Source organism: Pyrgilauda ruficollis, unplaced genomic scaffold (assembly GCF_017590135.1).
Source record: "Pyrgilauda ruficollis isolate IOZ18807 unplaced genomic scaffold, ASM1759013v1 scaffold36, whole genome shotgun sequence".
NCBI lineage: Eukaryota > Metazoa > Chordata > Aves > Passeriformes > Passeridae > Pyrgilauda > Pyrgilauda ruficollis.
This window is the reverse complement of record NW_024525045.1, coordinates 2,751,649-2,772,994: the sequence shown is the minus strand read 5'-3', so window position 1 is coordinate 2,772,994 and position 21,346 is coordinate 2,751,649. Positions and strand designations below refer to the sequence as shown.

General features: G+C 43.1%; 1 protein-coding gene across 3 annotated transcripts; it reads right to left on the bottom strand.

Annotated features, from left to right (window-relative positions):
* Positions 1–5,030: 5,030 nt before the first annotated feature.
* PAQR9 (progestin and adipoQ receptor family member 9) lies at positions 5,031–19,901 on the bottom strand. 3 transcript variants are annotated; one of them, XR_005955811.1, is made up of 2 exons: positions 18,335–19,901; positions 5,031–5,109 (listed from the first exon to the last, which is right to left on the bottom strand). XR_005955811.1 is itself a non-coding variant. In XM_041475769.1 (1 exon), exon 1 carries the CDS (start codon positions 19,806–19,808, stop codon positions 18,594–18,596), a length of 1,215 nt encoding a protein of 404 aa, XP_041331703.1. In that variant the 5' UTR covers positions 19,809–19,901; the 3' UTR covers positions 12,322–18,593. The 3 variants fall into 3 exon arrangements, 1 of the variants encoding a protein (XP_041331703.1); XR_005955810.1 differs by lacking the exon at positions 5,031–5,109 and adding an exon at positions 11,527–11,618; XM_041475769.1 differs by lacking the exon at positions 5,031–5,109 and having other exon boundaries at positions 12,322–19,901.
* Between the last annotated feature and the right edge of the window lie 1,445 nt (positions 19,902–21,346).

The following is a 21,346-nucleotide window of genomic DNA, read 5'->3' as shown; positions in this document are numbered from 1 at the left end:
GCAGTGCTTTGCCTGAGGTATGCTGAGCCAGCATTCCTTCATCTTTCCAGATGTATTGCAGTGCACTGATAATAATTATCCTGTGCAGTGTCTAATAGCAAGGAATTCCTGCTGTAAGTAGGAGCAGATGTAGATATGTGATGCAAGGTATATAGATTCTTGAAAGGGCATGAGAAGAACTCATTCATATGTAGCCTAAGTGCAACCAATAGGTCATGATTGTTGTACTGTCTATCCAGTACATCATCTCTGTATTCAGCTTTCCAGCTAAGTTTTCAAAGCTCTGGGCTCTTAGGAGCTTAGACCCTGCTGACACTTCTCTCTGCCTTGACACCACTCTAAAATGTTTGCTGGCCTGTCTCTTGGTTATCACCCACCTCATGGTTACAGGTTTTACCCAGGTAAAAGTGTGACTCTATGGATTCCTTAATAATTTTCTGTCATTATTAACAGTGGAGTCTCCTCTTAAGTATCCTTATTCAATTATCTCCTATTAATGTAAGTCCTACACCTAATTCAATTAAGTAGTTTCTGAAGTCAGTGTACTGTGACTCTGATCTGCCCTTGATTGTTATTTTCTGAATTTTTACCTCTTGTGTCACTTTTACATTTTCTGTAATGCAGAAGACTCCAGCATCTATTTCCAGTCGAAGTCTAATGCAAGACTTAGACCCAAGAGGTTTTCACTGTAAAAAAGTGATCAGAGGTGTGATCCAAACACAACAGGACTTATGATTTTACTGCATCCTTGTGTTCAAAGATTATTGTGACAATTTTGACTCCATTTCCAAATTCTTCAGCTACTTTGTATTAATATAAGAATCAGGGGTTTTATCTGCCATTTGATTTTGGATAGTTAAGTAGTCTGTTCCACTCCTAATCCCATTTTATCTGTTTTGGTTTAGGTTGGTATTTGAACTACCCTTAAAATATAAGTCTATTTATTAAACTGAAAGTTTTTCAGTTAAGGAAAACAAAATCTTTCCTGGCTGTGGATTCCCAAGTTACCCTTCCTTTCACAGAAACCCTTCACTCTATGACAACAAGGTATGCTTCATAAAATTTGCAGTTTTTAAAGCAGAAAGCAGAAATTATCTATCTGACCTTTGATTAGACTAAGATAACAGGCATATAATTGGTGGAGCCCATACTGGTAAATAAGATATTATTAGAAGACTTTCTAAATTAGGATGAGCTAATAATTGACTGAATACTTGGACAAGAAAGAAAATCTCAGTACACAGGAGTTGAATATGATTTTTCATATTTCTAAATGAAATTAAGTTTCCAAATTGAATTTAATTTGGTGCAAACCATTCCATTTAATGCTAAAGAAGGATTTTTAATGGAAGTCGTTGTCAAAACAATGAACAAATTGATGTGTAAATCTCACAGAGAAAGTTAGGATTGCATTAGTGCTCCTGAAGAAGTCAGTGCATGCCTTACAAAATCTAACTCCTACAGGGGTTTGAGAGGAATTCTCCTCTGCTCTGCAAATTCAGGTTTCTGCTTCACAGCAGTGACCTGACCATCAGCCCCTTTCACTGGAACAGTCCCACTTTGTAAAAAATACTTAAATATTCATGGAGCCAGCTGGTGAGGGAAAAACAATGCTCTAGTCTGATGGTTCAGTAACCCTCCTGGGGAGGGTGGAGGTGTTAGTCCCAGTCCCAGTGAATGTGTAATTATTTATACAAAGTAGAACAGTGTCAACAGGAGAAATGACAAGTCCCATCTCCCAAAAAGTTTCCTTGCAGGAATGGAGAAGTCTAAAGGAACAATAGTGCATTTGCCAGAAATCTGCCAGGTATAGTTAACAACACTTAAATAAACTCTAAAAATAATTTACAGATTACTCCTGAAATAGCTAAGCTTTTGGATGAATAGATGTTCTTCCACATCTCTGAGAAAGACCTTGTTCCTCATATTAAGTGAACAGGCCTTTCATCCCCCAAAGCAAAACAGCTCTTAAAAATAGAAATAATTCAGAACATATTTTAAGAACTTAGCATCTCATAACATCATACCTCCATCCTTGCTCCTATTGACATCAATGGAAGGAAAACCAGTATTTATATGTCCCACAAGCAGATCTGTCTCTTGGAGAATGCTGCTCTATAATGGTTTGTGTCTGACAGAATAAAGAACTCTTGAGACCTGCCTGCCAGTTGAATAGCCAGGGCTATATGGAGCTCCAGCAGTAATGTTTGTGCAGAGTCCTGCTGGAAGCATCATGTGAGGCGAGGCTCTTCAGCACAGATGAGTTTTCATTGCACCAGCTAAAAGACAGAAAATGTTTCAGGCAACAAATTCCCGGTTAGGGCTAAGGCAGAAGGAGCAAGCTTTAAGCTATGTGCAGGCTGAGGAGAACTGCTCTCACTTTATCTCAGTTTGTGAATTAGACAGTGTGTCACAATTTTCTAACATCTTACAGTTTTATGAGTTTCTTTTAGAGAACTCAAAAAAGCATAGATTGTTCTAGTGCATATGCCTGAACTACAGACACCCAGCTTGACAAAAATGGCATCAGGAATTAGAAATTCACCACCTCTGGCTTTAAAAGAATGAATAAAAAACCCTAAGAGGTTTAAGCTGTAGTCATCAAAACCAGAGCTGCCTGAACATTGCTTTTAAAGCTCAGCTGTAAACAGTGTTGTAATAATTCATATTACAGTAAGCATAGAGTCATAGCCCTTTTGTTAGTCATATGTTTTGCCAATAAAATGACTTTCATAAAACAAAAAAAAAATTAATAGTATGAAAGGCCTTTCAGAGGAATGTATAATTAAAGCACAGAAGTTTCTGACATCTGGTAAGAAATTCTGGACTGCAGAGTGATAAATGACCTGTAACCTTTAAAACATACATTTTCAGATGAAAGATTTTCAAAGAAAATTTGAATGTTAGGTGCTGCAAAAGCAGAGAAGACTGTCTTGAAACTCAGAGATGGATGGGAAACAGCAGATTTCTGCATCTACACATCTTATGTAAAACCTGTAAACAGGCAGCTGTCAGCAAGAGGTAAGAATCTACCAAGTGATATTGCGATGAATGCTCAAAAGTTAAGGAGTTAAATATTACATAGGCTCTAGCAGATGAAAAGAGAGTGATCAAGCAGCAAGTATTGCATCAAATCTAGTATATGTAGCTGATGCTTGTAAAGTACAGCATTATGTCCATCCAGATTTTGCGTTAAAGATGAACAAACTTAGATTATTACAACAAATTTAAAAGTTTTGGTACATCTAAAGCCATAGCAAGGAAATGTAGAATTTTTTAATCTGCTGGCATTTTCCCATGTGGTTCAAGTCAGCATTTCAAGCCTTTTTCTTTAGGAAGAAATCAAATTCTGTGAAAGAGAGAGTGAGGCAGTGGCAGTGGTTATAAAGCTGGATGCTAACATCACATTCCTATTGAAATTCAGTGTGAAACTGGTATATAACTCTAATTGGTGTCTTTCAAATATGCTCCAATGCCTCTCCACTCAATTCCTTGAGGCAGGGACACACAATTTTCCCAATGTTACAGGGAAAAAAGGGAGGCACAATTGTGTACATGTATTCTGAATATAGTGCACATTTGGCATGTGGACAAAACTAAGTGCAGACTTTGCAATATGTACAGAAACACTATGAGCAAGTGCCATGGATGTGTGTATTTTTGGAGGAAGCAGCATTTCTCTGTTCCACTCATTGATCTGCTGCATTCACCACAGCACCATCCACAAAAAAAAATCCAGCCCAGCCCAGGAACCAGACTTTGGGTTAGTGGGATGAGTGCCCCTGGCCTTGGGAAATGAGTGCAGTGAGCCACTGCCTAGCTGAGGCTGAGGTGTCCTTCAGACTGGGGTGTCCTGCAGGCTGTCCCTGGCCACGTACTCACAGGAAACAAGCTGTTCTCCTGGCCCAGGATGTGCAGGCAGTGCAGATGCAAAGCTCTCTGCAGGTTTAGTTTATAGCTGCCTGTCCTTGGGTGTCTGATCTGAGTTTTCAGTCATGACTTCATAACTTAGCCCTGCTCCTGCCTGTGGGCTGTGGCTGTGGCATGCTGAGTGTAACCTGTCTCCTTGCCTCAGCTTTCTCTGGTGGTGGCCGAGGGTGTAAGGCTGGGATGGTGGCACTGCACAGCAGGGAGCATGAGCCTGGGATCCCTGGGGAGCTGTGGCTGTGCAGATGCAGGATATGAGTCCATGAAGGTTTCGCATTGCAGCTCAGAGACCCCTGAAGCCTGGCACCTCTGCATCATTTTTGTCCTTCCTGTTAAGTCTGTGGGTGCCACATGAATCCTCTGTAGGCTTAAGATTACTCTTAACTGAGCGTTGTTGAGAACACTGCACTGTAACCAGCTGGACCAGAGAATTACTGCCCCCAGTAGTCAAAGCTGGGAAACAGCTTACAATTATGTTATTTTATTTTGTTGACAGCTAGTCCCAAAGCAACTGATACTTTTACAACTTGATCTCTTCATGGAAGTAATTAAGGGAATGTGAGAATTTTCAAGAAAATTCTTTCAGTTAAGGGATAATGTGGAAAGTTTTATTTCCTCCATTACATTTCTATTTCTTCTGTTATGTTCCCATCATAAAATAAAAATCTTTAAATATACAATTATAAGTGAAGTCTGAAATGAAAGATTTGGCATCTGTATATCCTGTAGATGGTTGTCCTTCACACCTATAAAGAGCCATATGAAACTCCCAGAGTTCTGTTGTAATTTGTGTAAGAGGAATTGTAAACATGTCACTGAAACCCCCCCCTGCTGAAACCTTTGGAAAGAGTGTTGTAGATGAGAAAACTCCCTGTCATGTGAAGCCTTTCTATTTTTACCATGTCACTAGGAAGAGTCACTGTTTACTGTATTAGCTATAACCTAAGGAGATATGTCCCATGGCAAATCCAGGACTGGAATTGCTAGACAGGTTGTGGTGGTTCTTTTATTAGAAACCTGTTACATTTGACATTGAGCATAAAAGATGAGGCTTGTACTGCAGAACATTTCTTTTATTCCTGAGAGTAAATCCCAGCAGTTATTACCAGAAAAGATGCTGAAGCCTCTGAGTTCTCCTTGATTGGACTTCCAAGTCATCAGTCATGTTGAGATACGTAAAATCTGTTGACAAAGAAATGATGACTGATATCCTAAGAATAAAATCTAATGACAAAACCAGTAAATCTTGCTATTACCGGAGCAAACTCCTCAGAGACCAGAATTTCACTCTCAAAGGGTATTTTGCATCTAGACAAGTTGTGTTGACTTAGTTTATATAATGTGTCTGAAACATCCAGAAAAGTTTTACCTATACCTGGGCTGTGTGAGGAAATAAATGCATTCAGTTTTCAATGGCATAATAAAATGCCATGAATAAAATATGTTATTACTGGATTTAATTGAATGTACAAGCATGATTGCATGTTGCCACATTTCAACCATATTTCAAGTGGGAGGTAGAGTTATTTACTCTTTAGTGCTAATACAACCAACTGTATAAGACAGGAAGAGAAGACTACTGAAAGGCCAAAGGCGTAGGGAAGTCACTTGCATGTCCTGCCTGTGTGGCAGCAGCACATGTAGCTACACAGAGCTACACAAGCCTCAGTCAGGGCACCAGTGTGGCACTGACACAGGCAGCAGTGCCCTGTGTGCAGCCTCACTGGCTGCTCCACCTTGGTTCTTCTCAGAGAGTTTCCACCCACATTCAAAGCAGTTGTCAGTGTTCCGCTTGCATAGAAGGAGTCAGATCTGAAGAAATTTGGCTTCAGGCCTGAAATTTGTAAAGGGAAACAGATGAGATAGTGAAGTTGGGTCAGAAAGTGGGAAGAAATAAATGAAAGGAAGAAAGTAGTAAAGAGAGTTGGAAACACTTTGATGAGATGCTACATCTGCATCCATACAGTACGGCTGATGACTTTCACAGCTTATGCCAACACAAGAAGTAGGGATCCCTGGGCAGCTTGCACAGGATGTCATAATACTGTAAAAAATTTTTTCCATATGCTGGTGTTAAATAAGAAAGGAATGGACCAGGCTTGATTATATCCCAACTTTGACAAGGGCAGTGGAGATCATCTGACAGCCTCAGGGCAGCTCTGGATTGTGGCTGTGCCCAGAAGAGACTTATTTGAAAGATGAACAGTGGACAGGAAAGCACAGCTGTCTGGAAGGTGCTGTAGGATCTTTGGCATAGGTTGGGAATGAAGTGTCACTGGCCAAAATGAATGGGAGTTCCCCAGGAGAGGTTGAAGGTCATGGCAAGGCAGGAGCTGGTGTCTGTGTCTGTCACTGAGACTGTGACAGCACTGTTACAATACTCCAGTTAACACTGCAGTGTTAGAGCAGGAAGGGGACTGCAGCATTTTGGAAAGTACATTTTAATGCCTAAGGTGTTGAAAAGTGTAGCATGAAATATATGTGCATTGTTCGACATCAGCTGGGAGTATGGTAGGCAGGTTCTATGAACATGGGTCAGTTTGAAACTTCAGAGTAAAAGACTTTTTCCCATTCAGTAGGCAACATGCTGGCTGTGGCAGGGTGGTCATGGCATTGTGCCAGCCAGGTGTGCCTCATGGCTAACTGGGGCTTTACCAGGGCTCGTCCATCTCACTGGGTCTGGGCCAGGAAGGAGCCATTTCTGAACTGATGACTTTCAACTTCTCAGCTTTGAAAGATGCAATCCTGCAAAGGAAGATACTTTCAGATTTTCTTTTTTACTGCTTGTCTGGTTTTTTTCCTTAGCTTGCTTGTCACACTGGCTTTAAACTGCTGTATAAGTCTAATAGGTATGTTAATATGCATTTGCTGTGATATGCATGTGACAAAGGAAACAGATCAAATGAACTTATTTTAGTCAATATGTTTAAATAAGATGTCAACATGGCAAAATGCATACTCCGACTGACTTATGTTCAGTTTAAGTTCCAGGAATGTCTAAGAGAGTGGCGTCATCCCTTTCAAAACAGGGTTTTTTTTCCTATTGGATTTTTCAGCAAGCAGCTGCCTCTAAGGCACTATTTTTGCCAGACGGCCAGATCTCTGTGCCAGCTTCTCCCTGAGAGTGTTCTATGGATGGGGCATCCCTCCCAAAGCAGCCCAGGGGACAGTAGCGGTGCCCAGCCGAGGTGCCGCAAAGGGCAGCGGCACTTCCACCAGCTGTGCAAGGGCAAGCGGGGCGCTGGGCGGAGGCGCCTGCCGGGGCTCCTGTGCTCCCTCCCGTGCGCTGCAGATGAGAAACGCAGCGCAGCTCCCACGGGGAAAACGTGGCCGTGCCGGAGCCGTCCGGCCGCGCTTTGCGGCTCCTCCCGGCCCCGCTGCACCCCCCGCAGCAGCTTCATCCCCGCACACACCGCTCTGCTCCTGTTCATCCCTGAGCCTGTGCTGGGGCAGATTAAAACAATCTGAATTACCCGATATTTTTTCAATATGTGTGAATAATTTGTTTTGCCTTCTTCATTTCAAGTTGAAATTGAGGATTCGGTCCGGCTCAGACCTCAGAGCACAGAAGATCCTGAAATGGGTTGGAATAAACTTTCTAACACATTTGAAGCATTAGAAAGCAAACATTCTTTATGTGTGCAGGACACAGAGAAGATTTTTTTTTTTTTAATTCTGTGTGTGTTGTGAGGCTTTACAACAAGGTATTTATCCATCGTAATCATACATATTCATTAAAACGTGGTTCTTATTAATACATAAACATTACTTTCCTAGAACTAATTTGTATGTATCCCTCTTTCACTGAGAGAAGATTTTTGGTCCTGGAGAGTCCTGGAGAGTCATAAAAGGGGTCTTTAGTGGTTGTATTCACTGAATGCTTTGATATTAAAGGTGACTTTTCCTTGAACTTTTTCTTTGGGCATGTGCTGTTACTTCTTTGTTACATGACTTGCAAAAAAACACTCTAGTCATTTTTATCTGTTTGTCCACTGGTTCCAGCCGCTTTTATCCTCCCGTGGTCATATTTTTACATCCATTTATCTTTTTTTTTGTCATTTAGTCTTTAAGCGCTATCCAGCAACTTCAGGGAAACTAAAAATTTCTATTCTCTATCATTTATCATTGATGGATGAGTTAGAAAATGAAGGTTTGTTTTCTAAAAACTGAGTAAGACCAAATCTTGTCTAGGAAACTCCTGCTGGTTGACCTCAGTGTCCTCCATGGGTCTGCTGGGCACAGAGTAATGTTGTAAAACTTTCTTCTGAACAGCAGGCCTGAGTCTCTTTATTCTGAGGTTCACTTGGCCCAGCAGGCAGACAGGGCTGTCACTGCCTGATTCTCAGGCTGCTTTGACTCGTGTGTGGGAGCTGCCCTGGTGGGATCATGCGGCTCCGTGCCACGGATGGACTGGTGCAGCACAGAGATGTGCTGTGCCACCCTGCATTCCTGCTGCCTCCTCTGTGCCAGTACTGCACACACGGATGTGACTGGGGAATAGGAGGGGAAAAGGGCTTTTCACAAGTCAGAATTATTCTCCAGCCTGTTTGAGCCTCCCGGGCAAAACGCCAAGGGAAGAGAACTGAGTCTGGTGCTTGTTTGTGAATTTAGCTCAGGAATCACTTGTGAAGGGATCTGCGCTGCTCCTGACCTATTATAGTGAACATGAGAAGTTGTCACCTTAGAGACTTCATTTACCAGCCTGTTTGCTGCAGATTGTTTCTTCATGAGCTAGTGGGGGACTGAAATGGCTTTTGGAACAAAGAGTGTTGAGTAATAAGTTGGAAGCCACTCACGTCTAGGACATACCTGGCAGTGTTGCCCTGACATTGAAATTAGAAATCATGACAGTTCCAGAGCCTGAAAATCATAATTATTTATTAGCTCTGTGTGCATATTTGGCTAATAAATAACATTCCTTGGGGTTATTTAAAAGCAGCAATGAAGTGTGTTGGAAACTGCTAGGTGAACATTTAGTACTTTCCACAGAGGACTTGCACTTCAAGCTACAACTGCTGTAAAGGGAGAGGGCCAGATCAGGTTCACTGTGGGTCTTCAGTAGCTCTGCTTGGAGAAAGTCACTGTGACTTTCAGAAGAGAAAGCAGTCATTACTTCACTTGGTAATATTTGTAAGTCCACCAGTTCATTTGCTTTGTGCAAACCCATGTAAGAATCTGCCAGCAAAGTCAAAATCAATACACCTTTTAAACTCTGTGAGGTTAATTTTACCTTTTTGTTTTTTTTTTTTTTTCCTTAAAAAGGAAGACTTCTAAAATGTCTTTTTGTCTTTTTTGTAACAGCTGGAGACCTCAACCAGAGTATGTAGAGCACCACCAGATTTTTCATGTGTGTAATTCTGCCTTATATCTGAATACAAGAATATACTCATCACAGATTAACTGCAATTGAGGTATCTACTATTTGCCATTCATTATATCAATTCACTATATTCTTTGGAATAATGGTATGTCAGTAGAAGCACATCTGAAGATACACTGTATATTCCCTCTGAGGTGATAGGGCTGCTGTGTGCTAAGCTAGCTGGGACTTCAAATAATATTCATTTAACCTGAATATTTCATTTTGAGCAGGTTTCCCACTCTTGTCTATGTTGTCAATCTATATCAGTTCTCTGTGTTACTGAACACAGTTAAGTCATATTACTTTTTTATTGTCCAAAGAATATCTGAATTTTAGAATAAAAGAGATGGCATGCTTCTGTTACGGCAGAATAGTTTTAGCTTGAAGGAACATGCTCTATTGCTAGGGACAAAGGTGTTCTTCACAGAATATTTGGCTTCTCTATTTGAGTCCATATTCTACAGACATAAATATTCTTTTTATTTATGAATATATTTTTCAGTGAATATATTTTTCAGTGCTCAGTGATTCTGGTTACTTAGTGTTCCAAACTGTTTCTCTTCAAGCTATGATTTTCTACTACACTACAAGAAACAATGTTTTGATATTGTAATTGGTACAAATGGAAACTCTGCAGCTTTATTTCATGACTAAGTTGATGCATTTCTGGCTATATATATACTTTGCTCTTTGTTTTGTATTAAAATTTTTCAGGCGATGTCCTGAGAGTGCTTTAAAGTGCTACAGCTGAGGAGGGAATGTGAGTCTTGGGTGTTGGAGTGTAGGACACTGCCTAGGGCTGGATGGCAGGATCTGCTGTGCCAGACTCTTGCTGGCAGCATTTCCCTGGCACTGTCTGCTCATTAGGGCTCTGCTTCTATAGCACACTTAAACACAAGGAAAAGTTCACCCCGCCAATGAACAAAGATAAACATGTAGTCCTATTAAAGTTAAGCATGTGCTTATGAGCTTGACTAAATTTTGGATAATGAGAGATGATGCCTGTGTGTACAAAGGTATCAGAGAAGCTGCCCCAGGCACCTGTTTACCTTTTGCTTGTTATTTGTATTATTTCTGAGGGCTACAGATACTGGTGCTTGTTATCCACCCCACTGACATTTCCTAGTTGTTCTTCCAAGTGCTGCTAAAAAGAAAAGCTGAGATTTTGGAACACTAGTGAGTGCCAGTGATTGAATTCCATAGTCCCAGGACTGTGGATGTGGAGAGACCAGCATATAAAGAGGGGGAAAAAAAAAACCCAAGGATTTTTTTCTTTTATATGTGGCATTGCCCAGTTTCTCAGGACAGCAAAGGAAAGTGAGAGAGAATAGACATTTTCTAGCAGAGTATAATATTGAAAAGTATGCTTAACACTGAAAATTAAAGAAAACTATATTTTCATGTTTCATCAGTGAGAAGGGACAGGAAAGACCTTGGAGGCAGGAGAATTTTCAAATTAAAAAACTCTATAAAATTGCTTACTCTCCAAAAAGATTGTGTGACATGGTTATTTTGCTTCTGTAAAGCATGCATCATGTACCCAAAGGCTGTGCTCCCTGGCAAGAGAAGTATTTCCAGCTCCCCACTAACAGAAGCGTACTGCCACTCCTGATAAGAAATCTGCCTTGTAGTAGTAGAGGGTTTCTGATGCAGACAGTGCATCTGTAGTGTCTGCCCCAAAGGCTCTTGTCACTGCAGCCAAGATTTAGCTTTAGCATTAATACTGATTTGTTCTACCATCAGTTTTTATTAGCTTTTAATTTTTAATGTGTTTCATCTCCACTCGCAGATCCTGCTAGCCTCACATGATCCTGTGATGAGAGAATAAAATCTGAATGTAATTGTTGTGTGTCAGATGTTTCTTTGTTCCTCCTCAAATACAGTTCTGACTTTTAGGGTCATTTGTCAGAGAAGTGATGTCATGGTAACAAAATATAGATTGCCGTCAGATTTCCAGTAGATTATCAGAGTAACTATGGATCCACCGCAGCTGAAGGCTGAGGCACTGACCTCAATAAATTACCTGTCCTAGCAGCTGTAACTTTTGTTGCTTACCATTCTGCTCACTGTTTTGCCATCTTCACTGGCTTCATCAGTTTTGTGAGGTTTTCCTCCAGCCTGTTCATGTCCAGCAGTCAGATCCAGAGTTTACTGATAACATTATGAAAACCCTTAAGTGTTAACAGGAGGATGCAGTCTTGTGAAGCATTTGTTTATTTGCAGGATGTAGTCTCTTGAAGCATCTGCTTCTGAGAGGGTAATGGAGGTTTTTGCTGGGATCATCAAATCCTTGAAGTCATTGCCACATTTCAAATAGGATGTACAAAGTCTGCAAATAAGAATCTCAAGAATTTTAGAATTTTGCAAGGAATTCTGCAGACCTCAACTGGAAGATCCTACAGTTTTCCATTGTGCTTGTATCAGGGGGAACCTGCAATTATGTTGGGATACATCCTGTCCTGCTGAATTTTGACAGAAAAGGCTTAAGGCAGATACTTTATGTAACTGCAGTTCACTGAGTGCTTTTTGGTGCCTGACTTGGACTGAAAATAGTATTTTGCCATCCTACTCTGCCAAATAGGAAACTTTACTTGATGCCAAATAGACCTCTTCATTTTGCAGTCAGTATTTTGCCGATTCTTTACACTGCTATTGCTACCAATTTCATGATTTTTCAGGGAGCACTATAGGTTGAACACTAATCTTCTAATACATATTAATGCATTAGATCTTAATGTAACAGGGATGTGTATCATTAATTAGTTAGCAGAGAACTAAAATGTTAAAGACTGCTATTTTATTGCTTTAAAATATAAAAGACAATGAAATGGCAATGATACTTTTGCTAGTATAATGTTTTCAGAAATACCAACACCCCTATACCTCATATATAAGAACTGAACGTTCTTGTACTCATGCTAACATCACCTGTTTGAAGAGAACTACATTCAACACATTTATGATCCTACAGGTGTCACAGTAAATTATACAAAGAAATGAGAAAAACCTTCATAAATGCATTTCTGCAAAAATGAACTCAGAATCAACTTTATTTATAGATCACACCCCTTTTTTTTTTTGCTAAAAATGCATAGTCATTACATATACAGTAGTCAGCATCCAAAAGTGTACAAAGAGTAAATTTTCAAACCCTCCCAACAGAACCACACAAAATTCACACTTTTTGTTCATTGCATGCACAGCCCCTTGAACACGATACCTCCTACTAAAGCGTGCTTGAACCTCTAGCAGACAGAATTGACTTGCTATAAACTGTTTCTCTGTACTATTAACCCCCAGCTACAACACAAATCCTATGGCATTCCCATGAAGTAGCGAAGCCCTACTTCAGAATCCTCTGAGTACGGCCCAGGAAGCAATTGCCCTGAAAGCAGAAGTCTGCTGGTGGTGTTTCCTTCCAGGCAATTTTAAGCAAAAGCCTGCTTCCTTTGTCTTGGTCAATAATTTATTACTGAATTTAGTGGAATGAAGCAGCATCTGTCTAAGCAAGATGTGAAAATTATTTAACTTAATTCCACACCCAGCTCCAAGACACTAAGTGTCTTGAATGGAGGTCTGTGTCTTTCAGTGCATGTGACACTACCATCTTGCATCTCATCTGAGGAGAAGAGAGTAAAGTTTCAGCTGTAACTTGGGTGTTGGTTATACAGCTCTGACTCAGAGGTGTCTAACAGAAGCTAGGAATATACTTGGATACTGGGAGAATTTCTAAAGGTACAAGCCTTGACTAACAAACCACTCAAACCCTTTGAGGTGGTCTTTTTTTTTTTTTTTTCCCTCAGCTACTGCTGCCAGTTACAAAAGCTTTTAAAAACATGGTCCTCTTCTCAGTGGTGCTTTTTGTATCACCCCTTTCACCTGATGGGCAGAGTGGGTTAGTAGAATTATTATTCAGGGCTTCTTGACAGAGTACACATATGTGGTCAAAAGATCCCAGTTCAGATTTCAACCATAAGATTAACTCCATGTTGTTGGTTTTGCAGAACAGGAAGGAAAAAGAGAAAGTTGTTTGATCAATATAATTTTATGTTCTCAAATGATTACATATTTTTTTTCTTAAAAGCTTCATTTACTTCAGGTCTTTTTACTCTGGTAAGAAGTTTGACGTAGTTCAAAATTCCCAATGGCAACTGAGACATAATCGTAATCTTACAGACACTGATGGGAAATCCTGCTCCATTGTTTCATAGTAACTGGAACACAATCCATGGCTAAATGAACAAGGAGGCCTCGTGGGTGTTACAGTGCTCCTCAGTACAAGTTACCAGTGAGAATTTCTGAAGAAAAGCATATGTAAGTCATGTATGTTTTCTCTTTACTCCTGACCCTTAAGCATTTAGTCAGCCTGTTTAATACTGTCTGGGTCTTGATTGCCCCTCACTTGAGCCAGTGGAAATTTTGCCATCAGCTCCAAAAGAGACAGGATGTGAACATCCTAGAGTATGGCAATGACAAGGGTTTGTCCCAAGAGTTCACAATCTGGAAACGTTCATGTTCCTCTCTCTGTGAGATGAGGGAAAATATAACATTCTCCCTGCTGGAGTTCAGTAATATTTCTTCTTAGCACCTGGGAGGGTCTTTGCATTTTTAAGTGCTTTACAAACATTTGCTAGTCTTCAGAGCAACCCTGCGAGGTAGGTAAGGTATATTCTCCCCATCTTACAGATGTGGAAACTGAGACACAAAGGGTCAAATTCAACCCTGGTACAATTCCAGTGTTTCACATGAATTAAAATTCATTCAAAATTAACACAGTTTAAACAACTTGCCCCAGATTACAGAACAGATAGTGGCAAAGCAAGGATAAGAACCCAGGAGTGCCTGACTCCTCAGCTTGTTACTGGCCACTTGGTCATTTTTACTCTCATAGGCAATGAAAAAACATTTTAATCTGGGCAATTACTACAGCTATGACTTGCTTCTGTAAGGCATGTGGATGGTAATCAACTGAGTTTAGTGCAATAATGCTCTATGAATGTGCTGCCTCAGAGTTTACTTAAACATGAAGTAAAACTCATACTGTCATTTTCTGCAGGTGCACTGTTGACAAAAACCTGACACAGTAGCTGGATTCAGCAAATAAATAATAAGCATAACACTTGGACAACTAAGCAGAATTATCATTTTAGCAAAAAAAACCCCGAACATACTTCTGCTTTTATGCTACATTTCTGTAAGTGCAGCATGCAGATGAGACCTTTCCCTTTGTTTCCAGACTATATAAATTCCAGTCTTACTAATGAAGCTGCTCAGAGCTTCGCAGATATCCTGGACAGTGGCATTCAAATGAACACACTGCAGAAAAAATACTGTATCACCACAGAAAACAGGGTAGTGATTACAGATGAGGTTTATTGATCTTACAGGAAGATGAGCTTGAAGCTCACAGGCTACTCAGAAGTGCCCAGAAGCCAGGCTCACTGAATATATGCCAGTGTAGACTGCAGTTCTAGGCACGTGCAAGGGGGGTGTCTACGGCACCAACACTCTGGGAAGTGGCCCCAGCAACAGTCACCTCACATCAGCACAGGTGTGTCAGTCTAGAGGTCATTGCTGGCCAAACACAGAAAGACACCCAGGCATTTACAGGCCACCCCCCTGTGCTCCAGTCCCCACCTTGTGCTCCCATCCCCATACAGATTCTACTACAAAAGGCCTGAAAAGCCTTTTTGGTTTTAAACATGAGCTGTGGAATCCACAGTGTAGACCTTATGGCAGGTTATTGAAACATTATGACACGTACTTCTGGAAGCAAGTTAGTTTTCCAGGATTTCCTTATGCATCTAGTCTGCAGGTTAGACCTCTTGCCTGAGCTCTGGACATGCTTACACACGTTCAGTTGTGTGCTTTCACACCAGAAAGTTACCCTGCACCCTTAAAAGTCACACAAATGCTGACTCACTTCTATGTGAGCAAATTCAAGCACTGTAATTATAGATATCTTGTTCCAATTTTAATCTTTTTATCTCAGATTAGTTCTGTCCATCGGACACAGCAAATGGAACTATTATCTGCATGCATGTCCTTCACTGAATAGACACAGGCACTCAGGTAACATTTCCCTAGATATTCTCCACGCTTACTGTACCTTTTTAATTTGTAGTCACATTTTTTAAAACAAAAAAACAAACAAGAATCCATTAATTAGAACTCTTACATTCTAATCACATGTCCCTGTAGCCATTCACTCTGGATTCAGCAGCCTGCTTACAGTGGCTCAGACAGCAGTGCTTGCAACCAGCTTTTACAAATAATGCCATGAGGTGCTCAGGCCCATACACGTGCCTAAACAATTTGCCAACAGAAACTTCTGAATGAAGCAATATTCTTAATATCAGAGCCAGGTACCCAATCTTCAGTGTGACTGGGGCTCACAGGCAACTCTTGTAACAGCAGTAAGATTCCAGTAAAATTGCAGTTGGTTGCAATCCAAACTTTATACTGTTATCTGTCGTTGAGATATATATAGATGACCCTGTGTGGCCTAACTACAAATATCAAATGTATTTTTACAAGTTAGCAACAGCCATTTTCGACATTGCCTCTTGAGATGTCCTCTACATTGTGACTGACAAGCACAAATATAATTCATTATACAGTATGCTTTAAAAGCCTGGTCTTTTTCATTTGGCTTTTACTGTTTGTTTCTGAGCTGCCTTCTACTGCTGAGGTTTGCTGTCCCTAAGATTTATTTCTTAGTTTTTAATTGCTGGTTAGATGTGCTAGTGGCATCTCCCAGGCAAACCCTTTCTACATAATTAGTTTGGATGAGTCATTGGGCTCTAACTACTACGACTCTATTATTTTAACTTGAATACAGCCCATCTCTAAGATTTTTGGCCTCTTTTTGCAGTTGTGGAAATTCATAGCATGACATGGTTGCAGGTCTTGATCCACTGGCTTTCTATTGCGAGTTTTCAGGGTTTTCGCAATATTAAAGCACGTTTCAAGGAATAACAGTGTTGTGAACCAGCCTCCTCTCCCAGTGGTGCAGATCATTTTCTGCTTTGTTGGCAGCTGAAGAAAGCTATGCTACATTTATGACAAAATTTAGTGAAAATAGGTGAAATTTAAAATACTTCATGTAGTTTCCATTTTCTTTTCATGCATCTTGGCAAATGAAAACTGAACACAGCCACTCACACAGGGCTATGTAGTTTTTTATGGCCCAACAGCAATAACTCAAGAGGCTACAGTTTGGGAATTGCTACTTCAGATAATTCTAGCCCACCTCCTTAAAAGACATCTGACCCTTCCAGAAATGACATACCAGCAGAATTGCAGCTGGCAAGGAGTATATATTTTTGTTAGGCCATTTTCATTGTTCGTTAAGAATCTAAAATATTCAAACCATTATCCTTAAAATGAGTTGAGATAAAAGCTAAATTGAGTGAGTGTAATTTTCTTTTAGCTTATGCACTTCAATTGAGAAATTTTCATAAAGCTGTTACATTGGTAGAGGGCATACCAGTTATTGGGTCTGTGATGACTCTGACCCATGTTAACGATTTGACTTCATAATCCTTGGCTACAGTCCTTCCTATATTCCCATTTTAAACAAAGGGGACTTTGTCTTACAGAAGATTAGGACTGGACTCAAAACATTGTCTTGGGATCCAGATGCCATGTCCATGAAAATGGGAAAGACCCAAGCAGAAATACTTCTACAACAGGAGCTGAGTAAAACAGCTATTACACTATTACACAGTCTGACACAAGGGTTTGCTAAGGAAGTACCACCCTTCTTTAGACAATGGGTTACACAAGCAGTTTCTCACCTGAACTTTGATTGGTAAGCCCCTTGTGTAACATTATTGCACTTGTTCTGTCAGACAAAAGCAAATGCATCTGCTTAAAATCTGCACATGGTTTACAAAAATGTATCTAGAGTAAATTCAATCTATACGTAGCTCTTTGTCGTGTGACAAGGATAATACATGGGTTGCTCTGAAAAGATACTGCTTTGGAAAACACCTCCTAATTCTTGTCTTTGAACTCCCCCAAAGCTTCTGAAAGAGGACTTCAACACATCCAGCTGCAGCCACAACTAATCAGAATAGGAAAAAGTGGGAAATGACAAAAAAGTGCCAGTATCCAGTACTTGTAGAGCCAGATTTTAGGTGCTGAACTCAGATGCAGCAGTATCATATTCTGCAACTAATTTTAGGATGGCAAATATGACAGTGCTCTAATTAAAGAGCAGTAGAAACTAGTTCCATGTAGTTTTTTAAAAGATCCAGAATGAGATCTCATGCATCAGTTACTCTCTTTACATCCACAGAACTCCCACCGAGCTTGGCAGGGGTTTACAGCAAGTCTGGCATCTGAATTTGACTCTAGAGGAGTGGTTTGGGGGTGATTTACCCAGGAAGATAAAGGGGCCCCTTAGCAACTCCCTCAGCACAACAGATGTTCCTGACATGCTGAGGGAAGAGCCATTCTATTATGCAGGGTCCTTCTTCCTCTGCCCCCGTTCCAAACCAGTTTGACCCCTTTCTGGTTCGGTTATTTTACACATCCTTCTATTTTATTTTAGTATCCGAGTGGCTACACCAACCACTCATTGTCTGTCTAATTAAAGTCTCTCCATTAACTGGTAATTCTGTAATAATTCACAACTGTTTTTCCTCTCGCTCTTAAATCTATTGTTCCCTGGTTGAAAAGGCTGCAAGACCTTAGAAACTATAGATAGCTATTGATTTGTTTGCATTTAAAATCCAGTATGTGGCTGCAAAGGCCTGTTACAATATCAGAGAGGAAGATAAATGTCAGTGCATAATCTGCTAGGAATTTTCACATAGGAGTTGATTAAAAGTCTATGAGAAATCATTGCACAAATGTCTTCAGGTGTATACATATATATACACATATATGTAGCTAATAAATATATAGCTATATATATGTATATACAGAGCTAGTTTAGACCTAATTGTTATTAAATTAGTAAGTGGCATTCACCATTCATGCATTCTTCCTAGTAGCAGAGCTAAATTATTTCGGCTTATACTCTAAGCAGCAACATACCAGTAAGCATTTGCTTGCTTCCCCTGGTAACCTAGTAGTTTAAAGAGCACGAGCAGTTCTGCCATGGTCATTTTCTCCAGCAAACCTTCATGAAAGGGACCTGGCTCTTCCACAGGTAGGTTTCCCCCAGGTTTCACAGCTTCTTCAGGACATGGTGGGTCTGGTCTGAGGGTCACCAGTCTGAAGGTCATCGGCCCAAGGACCTCCAGGCCAAGGGTCACTGGCATGGTGGTCGCTGTCCCGAGGGTCACCGGCCCGGTCAGTCCTGCTTGCAGAGGTCTGCAACGTTGAGGAACCTCCTGACGACCACAGCAAGGCAGACGGTCAGGAGCAGCATATACCCCACGGTGCCTAGGTAGGTGGGGGCAGCCAGGGGTGCCTTGAGAAACTCAGCCAGCCCGTCCTCCACGTAGTGCACCTGGTCGTAGATACTGAGGAAGGTGAAGATGTGGAAAAGCTGATGGCTATGCCCCACGATGTCGAAGAGCCCCGGCTGGATCCGCTCGGGGATTTTGCTGACATTGAAGAAGGCGGCCACCAGCAGCCAGAAGTAGCGGCGGTAGAAGTAGACGAAGAGCGTGGGGTTGCGTGCGCGGAGGTCGAAGAGGAGGCTCTCCAGCATGATGGGGCAGGCCATGCTGAGCGGCATGGCGAACACGAAGGTGCGCACGGCGAAGGGGTAGGCGCAGCACGCGGCGCGGCTGCGGCAGCAGGCGGCCGTGCAGCCCACGGCCAGCGCCAGCGCCACGGGCAGCACGAGCACGCGGTAGGCCGCGATGGGCAGGCTGCAGTCCAGCTGCCAGCCCAGCCGCTGCTGCACGTAGTGGCTCATGGCGCCGGCGTCCAGCAGGCTCAGCCCTGGCAGCAGGTAGTAGGAGTAGGCCACGGTGCTGGCAAAGCCGTAGTAACTGATGGAGGCGTAGTCCAGGTAGAAGAAGGTGGCGCGGAGGCGCGGGGAGAGGCAGCTGAACAGGTGGGCCGTGCAGCTCATGGCGAAGGTGAGCAGCACCCCCGAGGCGTAGCACCAGAGGGGCAGCAGGGCCGGGTGGTGGAAGGGCACGTCCCCGGCGCCCCGCAGCAGAAGCAGCCGCCCGAAGCGGCTGAGGAAGAGCAGCAGTGGGATGAAGTGGGTCCAGAAGTTGAGGGTCTCGTTGGTGGGCTGCAGCACCGAGGCCAGGCACTCCTGTGCCGAGCAGTGCAGCCGCCGGTAGCCCGAGAGGATGAAGCACTCCACGAAGTCCTCGGGCACCTCGTCCCACCGCAGCAGGGCGGCAGGGCGAGGCGGCGGCGGCGCCGCCTCCTTCTTGTCCCCATCGCCCGCCGGCATGCTTCCGCTGCCCCGGCCGGACCCGGGCCCGCCGCCTCGCCGCCGACCGGCCGAGGCAGAGCCGCTGCGCCCGCAGCCGCCGGCGGAGGATCCGCGGTAGCTCTGCGCCTCTCCGCCCCCGCCGCCGCCCCCGGCAGCATCACTCATTGCAGCAGGGGCAGTGGCAGTACCGCCGCGGCTGCTCCCGCCCCGCCGCCCGGCATCGCGGTAACTGGAAACCGGCGGCGCATCCAGCGCTCCTAAGGAGCGGGAAGAGACGCCCCCGCCACCCCGGGTAGGGTTTCCCGGGGTGGGAGGCGCTGGACACCCGAGCCGCCGTTAATGATTGATGCGGCCGCAGCGGGGGGGCGGGTCCGTGAGAGCCCCCGCAGCGAGGCGTGTGGCCGGACCGGACCCGCGGCGCCCCTTCCCGGGCTCTGGGTCGGCTGGCACCGGCACTGCTCGGTGCGGGGGCCTGCCCGCGGGGCTCTTCTGGTATAAAAAGCACAAAGGGGGCACCGGGGCGCCCGCCCAGCCCCGAGCGCGGCTGCGCCCGCGCGTGCGGCAGGAGCCGGGCGGGAGCCCCGGGAAAAGGGAGATGGACCCGCGGGGCTGGGGGATCCCCGGCGGCGCGACAGAGCGAGGAAGTACCCCCTGACAGGGGACGGGTGGCAGCTGGGTGGCCGTCTGTCCTGTGTGCTTCGGTAAGGCCGCTGAGACCTGATTTCTTTGCTGACATTATCTCATGCAGTGAATGTAAACGTTATTTTAGGCTAAACTTTCCCGGCCGGGCTGCATGGGGTGAGCGTCACTGACACACACGGCACCCACCTTATCTGTGCGCTCCGAGCGGGGCGGCTGGGAGGGACACTCGGGAACGGCTGGCAGGAGCTGCTCCGTGTTGATCCTTAGACAAATCCTACACTTATTGTCGTCGCGGTTATGCAAGCAGTACAGTTACATAATCAGAATATAAAAATACGGGGGAAAGCGCTGTACGGGTGTTGCTGTTCCTTAAGGCATCTGAAGGAAATAGAAGGTCAGTCACTAATGCAGATAAAGGTAGGAGCCAGACTAAGGGATTGCTCTCTGCTGCTTCAACGTGTTTCCTTTATATTTGTTTTCAGATGATTTTAAACATCCAATAGCTCTTGGTTGCCAAAAGTACATTTTACATGGTGATATTCAGGTACATGCCTGGTCACATGGTATAAACTGAGGTCAACTGTAATTAGAATGTTTTGTCCAAAGATTTTCATTAAAATCTTCTATTTAGTAGTGAATCACGACAATGTGAAAAATCTTCTGAACAACGCAGCAATCAGAAATAAGGTTTTTTTTTAAGTTAACAGAAAGCAAGTCTTAAAAGTGTGTTGCTGAAAGTGATTTTCAATGCATTTTTCATTAAAAAGAAGGGCAGACTGGTGACACTGTTTATAATCTTTATAAAAATTACACAGGAGACCTGCTAGGAAAATAAGCATGACTGAACAGTGCTGAGAAGCCAACATGAGGAGCAAAATATTAAACAAAAGACATTTCTCAGATATGCCTAATATGCTCCGATATCTGTGTGTTTTAGAGGGGGTGCGTGCTGGAGTGCAGGACACTGCAAGCGGACACTCCTCGGGGAGTGACTGGCAGGGCCCTGCCTGCAGGGAGCCTCAGGAGTGAGCAGGGCCCTGCTCCTCGTGGGCTCTGCAGCG